This window comes from Arabidopsis lyrata, assembly GCF_000004255.2.
Source record: "Arabidopsis lyrata subsp. lyrata unplaced genomic scaffold ARALYscaffold_4, whole genome shotgun sequence".
Lineage (NCBI taxonomy): Eukaryota > Viridiplantae > Streptophyta > Magnoliopsida > Brassicales > Brassicaceae > Arabidopsis > Arabidopsis lyrata.
Genome location: NW_003302552.1, coordinates 19555690 through 19563359, shown reverse-complemented (window position 1 = coordinate 19563359; position 7670 = coordinate 19555690). Strand labels below are relative to the sequence as shown.

Genomic DNA, 7670 nt, shown 5'->3' with positions numbered 1-7670 from the left:
AGTTTTATATAAAAAAGTAAACATGTTTACCATGACATATATTCTAGTAGTTTGTGATAGGTTCGTAGTATACGGTATACCATTTGAATTTAAATTCGAATAATACATGTTGTTCAAAAAAAAAAAATACACACTCACCTGATAAACTATGTAAAGTTACTTTGCAATTACAATCACAATTGACATATCAATATGGATATCGTCGGACATATATATCTAAATATACAATTAATGCTTTCGTGTTTTTGTCAAAATTCTAGTGAACTAATGGTGACTTGTGTCTTTTTCAAAAAAAAAAACTAGTGGTGACTTGTGAGTATCTTTGTTTCTTGGATTGCAGATGAGTTAAAGCCCCCATGCGAATGGTATTGTTAGTAATTCATCTTATAATGTGGTTTATAATCAAACTCTCAATTGAGAACCAAGAATACTATTACAATCAGTCGACAAAATAATTGCAACACCTATAAAAAGACAAAACAAAAAGAGAAAGAAAAAATTAAGGAAAAAGAAAGATAGAAAGAGAGAGAGAGGAAAGAATAACATTTTGAAAGTTGAGATTTGAAGGGTAGGTCAATCCATTAGGGGAGGTGGGGGGCAATGTGAGCTAATATTAGATTATAGAAATGATGAAGTTGCCATTATCTGTGTAAATTGTATTTTTGATGCAATTATAGAATTTGAAGAAATACTAGAATTAGTGTGGGTCATTAATGTCCTATTTACGAAACTAATCACTCAAAAAAGTTTTAGAAAAATTATGAATGAAATGACAAATATCAAAGGGCAAGATATGTTTGTCTCTTGTTTAAAGTATAATTAACGACGGGACTTATCTCTTCTTTTTGCTTTTTCAATATTTTAATTCAAAGTTATTTTCTAAACAAATAAATATTACAAGTATGGCGGCTAGACATTATTGTTACCATAAAGAAATAAAAAGTTGAAGCAAAACAACAAATAAAAGGTTATTCTACATTTCATAGGTTGGTCGAAAAAACTCAAAAAGTGTAATAGCATTCTAAACCGACGAATTTTTTTTGTCTTATTACTCATATATCAAATGAATGGTAAGAAAAGGAATAGTAGCTAAATCGAAAAAAAAACAAAAGATTATTAATGGAGCTATATGCATGATAATTACAGAAACACTAACTTTGTTTTGCATACATCAGTATATATAGCTTTCATCACAACATTTTAAAGGCGGCAATACATATGAACACTTTGTCTCTAAATAGTTTTATGTACCGAGCTATACCATACATAATGAAGAACTTCGAAATTTGTGAAAGAGTCGAATATTCTTACAATTTGAAACATCCACAATGATCGTACATAATTGAAATCGTAGTAGAAATTAAGACTCGAATGATATTCTTTGAAAGAATCATAAAGATATTTCATACATAACTAGTCTAGTTACCGCTATAGTAGAGAGGTATACTACTCAATTGGGTGGTAGAGGATGGGTAATGGCATATTGTTCTTGATTTGGTTTAGTTTGATAAGAGAGAGAGAGAGAGACGAAGACAAGACACCAATAATAAAAGCCAAACCCACTACAGGCAGAATCAAGACTGTTAATATACAATCACGGGGACCCTATAATCACGAGCCCTAAAGAACAAATCACGAGCTCCACTTAGAGCATCTTTTTACTTTTCCCATATCGGGTACACTTATGTTCTCTCTCCTTTTTCTTCTTTGCCTTTTCATATTTGGTAAACTGTGACCCTAAGATATGTAACACTATACATGACGGGAACATTTGCAAAAATTCAACGTCGGTTTAATTATTTAGGCATAAATATTCACATTCAACTGTACACATCGGTTTCCCCATACCATCTTAATTAAGATATATCATGTCCATTTGGATTGATAATAGTGGGATGATAATATTGATTAATCGGTATAGACGTTAGGTTTTCATGGTACGTCTAGCTACCACTTAATGCTTTTTTGAACGATATCGTCATTCCACTATTGTAATTTTTTTGTCACAGGTTGAATCAAACAATAACTATGAATTAATAGAAATGAAGATAATGAATAGAAATTGATTATAACAAATAAAGATTTGCACTGAAATAAATTTTCATTAACCTGCAAAATAGGTGTAGATGTACATTACCTTGAATATATACTGAAAATTGTGACATATGATTCTACAGAAAGGACGCGAATAGCTTACAAAATATCATTTCATAATTTCACTATCGTATATTAGTGGATGTTCAAATATAAGCGTACGTATATATAGTCACATGGAATCATTATAGGCCACTTTTTTTTGTCAACTTAGCTTGTATATATTGAGTAACCATGATTTTGACGTTCTGTAATAAAAAGAAAATTCACAGCGCTGATTTTGGAAAATCAGAGTTTACTAGGATTAGTTTTGAGAGGAGTTTTGGGGGATCTTTATTTCACTTTTAGAAAAGCAAAACCTTTGAAGAAAATAACGTATCATATCGTGGATGGGTTTATTTTCTGCAAGACACGTAAAATAGTTTGTTCCATGAGTGGGAGTCTCGTAGTGACCTGACAAAGACTACTTCGCTTAAAGATTTGTATGATGATGACAAAATAAAAACGTTTAACCAATGATGGGCAAATGACAGTCTTTAGTGGTTTTTTTCTTTTCTCTAACAGTTCCTTTTATTTTCGGTATAAACTAGTAGACTAGTGTTTTTGATTGAGGTAAATAGTTAATTCTAGATATATGGTTAGTGTGGATTTCACATGAAAGTAAATCTGTATCATATTTACCCAACCTTATTATACTTCTTCATCGGTTCTATCAACCTACCTACGAACAAGATAAATAAGGCCAATATCCATGGGCTTGTCTCGTAAACCTTTTTATCAACCAATATAAGCCCATTGGTGTTATATGGACTTGAGTTAATCACCAAAGTCAAATTAAAGTTAAACAAGAATAACATTTTTTTTTTTTTTTGAATTTAATGTTAAATTATATTCAAAAGAAAAAATATATCGTTTTTACAACTAGTGCAACGGTTTCGAAATTAGGCTGAAAGAGAAAGCTGAGATTTTAGAGATTAGATTGTTTTACACTCTTGAAGCAAACCAGACTTGAAGTCCTTCATACCGCCGGTCTCCCATGATTCTAATCGATGAGAGATTGTTTCGAATTTGTTTATCAATCCAACCAATAAGTCGTGTAGCTGAGTTCGGTTTCTCTCCATGTTTTCTTCCAATTCGTTCTCTCCAAATTGTGTAAACCGATGCTTGTAAAGCATATCTCAAGAGAAAGCTTTCCACTCGATTACGTTGCGTTTCTGAGACAATGGTTATCAGAGTTTGCCAATCCGTTGTGTAACGTGCCTTGAGAAGGTTCTTTGCAATGGCTGTCCAAATTTCCGAGGCATAGACACATGTAAAGAATAGGTGGTCACGGGTTTCCATGCAGTGATTGCAGAAGACACATGCCACTGACGACCTCACATTCCATCTTGCCATCCTATCACCTGTAGAGAGGCGGTTCAAGACTGCTAACCAAAGACAAAAAGAGAACTTTGGCGTCGCATGAGTAAACCAAATTCCTCTATGCCATGCTACCTTATTTGTAGTTGATCTAATATGGTTCCAAGTATCTCTTGTGGAGAACTGTGGTCTGTACATGTCATTCCGACCTCGCCATAACACAATGTCCACTGCCTCTGTTCGGTTTTGCTTTGACACCGCTAATACATTTTTGATCTGGTTTAGAGCTTCTGTTCTATGCCGTCGACTGCGACATGAGTGCCAAGCTTCAGCCACAGACATACCTCGTTGAATACCCAAGTCTATGACTCCTCTCTCACCTACAACATCCACCAATCTTCCTAGAGTAGACCAATTATCATACCAAAAAGAAGTGCTGTTACCATTTTTCACTTCTACTTTGCAGAAATTTTTTGCCACACCTCGATACTTGAGAAGCTTCTTCCAAATCTATGAACCCAGAGCTGTATTGCTTTTGATTGACCATAATGATTTTTGCTTAAGAAGGTACGTTTCTAACCACTTGACCCACAATGAATCTCCATGTGAAGCTATTCGCCAAATCAATTTCAGACAACACACATCATTTGCTTCTTTCAACGAATTTAATCCAAGTCCTCCCTCTTGTTTTGGTTTGCAAATAGCTTCCCACGATACTTTAGCTTTATGGGAGCTCATTTCCGAGCCTGACCATAGAAAAGCCGAGCATAGCTGATCAATTTCCCGAATGCAGGCCCGAGGTAGCCTAAACGCAGCCATCCAGAAATTAGTAATGCTTCGAAGGACCGAACTTATCAGATTTAGCCGGCCAGCATAAGATAGAAATCTTGATGTCCACGACCCAATTCTTTGTCGGATTTGCTCAAGTAATGGGAGATAATCTGCAGATGTAAGACGTTTAGTGACCAATGGGAGCCCCAAATACCGAACCGGTAGGTTTCCTATCTCAAAGGAGAAACGTTGGCTTGTCTCTTGATGAATGAGGTCTTGTATTCCTGCTAAAAACAGAGTAGACTTTTCCATACTTATCTTCAGCCCAGACCGTTTTGCGAACTCATCCAGCACCCCTATTATCCCGTCAATTGATCTTACTTTGCCATCAGAAAGAATCATAAGGTCATCGGCGAAACTCAAATGAGTTAAACCTAGCTTTTTACATCTCGGATGATATCCAAACTGTTTTGCACCTGCCGCCTTATCCAACATTTTTGAGAGAACATCCATGCTTATGACAAAAAGGTACGGAGATAGAGAGCAGCCCTGGCGTAACCCTCTTGCGCTTCGGAAATAGTCCGCTAATTCACCATTAATCTGAACCGAGAAGGAGGATGTAGTGATGCAGAGAGTAATCCAATGTATAAAAACCGTGGGGAAATTCATTGCGAGGAGGGCATTTAAATCTACAGCAAAATATATTTCAACAGGTTACAAGTTATATTGACAATTTCATATGTTCGCTTCGCCCATTCAAATAACGTGTGTCTAAAGAAAAGCGAGTCAAAATCCTCGTAAAGTTTGATCAATCGTCTATTTTTAAAAACTACAAGTAGCATATCGTTTTTGCCAAAAAAAAAAAAGTGACAAATATCGTTGATACATATTTGTTCTAGCATTTTACAAATTAGTTAATTCCTTAAAATGCTATACATGCATGGCGATCATGGATGCACATGTCTAGTTAAAGAGATAATTTAAATACGATAGAATGAAGCATCCATCAACATTTTGTTAAAATCAAATTGTTTATGTTGGATGCAATGAAATGAACATTTACTAATTTCATATAAAAGTATCCGAATAAGTGGAATATATCTATACTTTTAATACCATTCACCTATATCCTCTTCATATATATTCCTTTATTGTTTCATGTAATTGCCTAGCCTAATTAGTGAGTTAGAACTTACGACTACCACCAAAAATTCTCATTACTGGGACTTGGAGAATCTATGATGAATAAATTAATTTCTAAACAGCAAAAACCCTGAACGAAAAAATAGTTCTGAAAGTGTGGTCACGTGGAAAAGCTGATATAGGTCACACTAATGGCTTTGCTGAGAAAACAATATAATTGTAGTCGGTGGGGTTCAGATCAATTATAGCAAAAATATTTAATAATGATGATTATTCACTACAGAGCTACTAGTAAAACCATGATTAGTCACCCACCACATGGACGTCATACCAAATCCTTTGTTTTCAAAGCTTTCTAAAACTCTTAAATTTTCAGATTGTTTCTAGTCTCTTTTTTTTTTTTTTTTTCGTCAGATTGGTTCTAGTCTCTAGACTTGTGTATTAGTTAAGCATTCCGAGCATAATTTGGATCCTTTGAGCTAGTTTTGAATAAGAGGAAATTATAGTAACTATAAAGAAACAAGTAGCATCTATATATAAATGGAGAAACTGATTCTTGGAAACAAAAAAAATCAAAATAAATTTATTATAGTTATCTTCATAGTTATGTTTTGTATGGAGATGTGTGAACTATATTATATATCTTCGACTTAAAGCAAATAAATTATGATTTAACACAATCTATAATGATTGTGGCTACTCGGTTTGGTGTGGGTACTTATAAAATACATAATCATAAAACTTAAGAGTTAAGAGATAGATTAATTAGTCCAAAACGAATGTCTATCGTTACAAAATTGCCTGCATATGATAGAGTTTCACTTGCAGTTTGCACGAGCTGTTTTGTCTTCCTCTCTTATTCTTCAAGGACGAACATTATTTTTCCTTTTTTTTGTTCACACATTATATATTCATGTTTAACTCTACGTCCCTATCGCAAACCATTTGCTATTTAGAGTTTATTAAAAAAAATTGTCCATAACCAGAAATTGCGTAACAAAACATTATTCTAACGTTCCACGGATTTTCAGTTTGCCTTTCAGCTGTCAACTTTAATTTTTTTTTGTCTTTATCCTGCTTTACTTGAATTCGTCTCTACAACTACAACGTTCTTTTCTTTAACAAAAAGAAAAGAAAAAAAAAACTACAACGTTCAATTTCTGTAGTAATTAATAATAGGCTTAAAAAGGCATTGGAAACACTTTTTTTTTTTTTTTATAAAGGTAAGGGTAAAAGCAAAAGAGAGAAAAACACAATCTCCTCAAGAATTGCTAGAAATATAAATACAGAGATTAATTATAAAGTTATATGATATGATTTCTTCATTTCCCAAATTTCACAATAAAGTTTTTAAGTATCTTACCTCATGTAAACTAAAATTAACTAAAACTTCTTGTTACGTTTTTACCAAAAGAAAACTTCTTGATACTTTGAAAATTCTTAGATTAGGTAAGTGATGATGATGGTGGACGATTGATAGATTCGCTTTCTTATAACTTAAATAAATAAATAATACAACAGTGGAAGATTTAGAGATTTTTAAGTAAAATAATCACAATCATCTGAAAGATTCTTCCTTTTTCATTATTTTATTAAACTTTTGAATTCGATTTTGTCCCCCAATACAAGAAAAAACGAAATGTTAAAAACTTCCGTCGGTTCAACATTATAAAATAAAGTCAAAATACGCCAAAAACAGTGATATCATTTACACGTGTCAAATCTGTATTAGTACACGTGTCAATGAGTGAAAAAAAAAAAAAAAAACCACGAACGTTGAAACTTATCAATCCCGTAACGTGAAGAAACCTTCAGAGAGAAAATTTCCCCCAAAAAAAAAAAACCGGTAAGACAAGACATCGCACCATGTCCGTTATTCTTAACTTTGGTCCTACAGAGCCTATACAGAGTAGAAGAAGACTTAGATGAAGAAGAAGAAGAATAAAGATCAGAGATTTAGATTAAATCATCAGAGCATGCGAGACTTTAAGAAGCTTATCATCTATACCAACAATGGGTTTTAGTTTTTTGACTCGATTCTCAATCACGTGATTCCAAGTTTGAAACTTTCCCTTCTCTTTATCTCTCCGTCGTGTCTCTCGCTTGTTCTGAAACTCTCTCGTGACACTGACAGTGGTGGTTGGTCAATGGCGGTTGATGTGAAATCTGTGCTTGAGTTTCTCCGGAGGAATGGTTTAACGGAGGCGGAATCTGCTCTGAGAGACGATATTAACGAGAAAAACAAACTCGCTTCTTTCGATTTCGAGAAGTTTCTGTTCCCGATTCCGCCACCGATCAGAATC

The 7670-nt window shown here is 33.8% G+C and overlaps 1 protein-coding gene across 1 annotated transcript in view; it reads left to right on the top strand.

Moving 5' to 3' along the window:
• Positions 1-7184: 7184 nt before the first annotated feature.
• LOC110229314 (serine/threonine-protein kinase ppk15) overlaps positions 7185-7670 on the top strand; it is a 2817-nt gene continuing 2331 nt past the window's right edge. Inside the window, exon 1 of the mRNA XM_021029099.1 lies at positions 7185-7668. Within this exon, the coding sequence (XP_020884758.1) occupies positions 7515-7668 (154 nt within the window). The 5' untranslated portion in view covers positions 7185-7514. The remainder of the gene's footprint in view (positions 7669-7670) is intronic.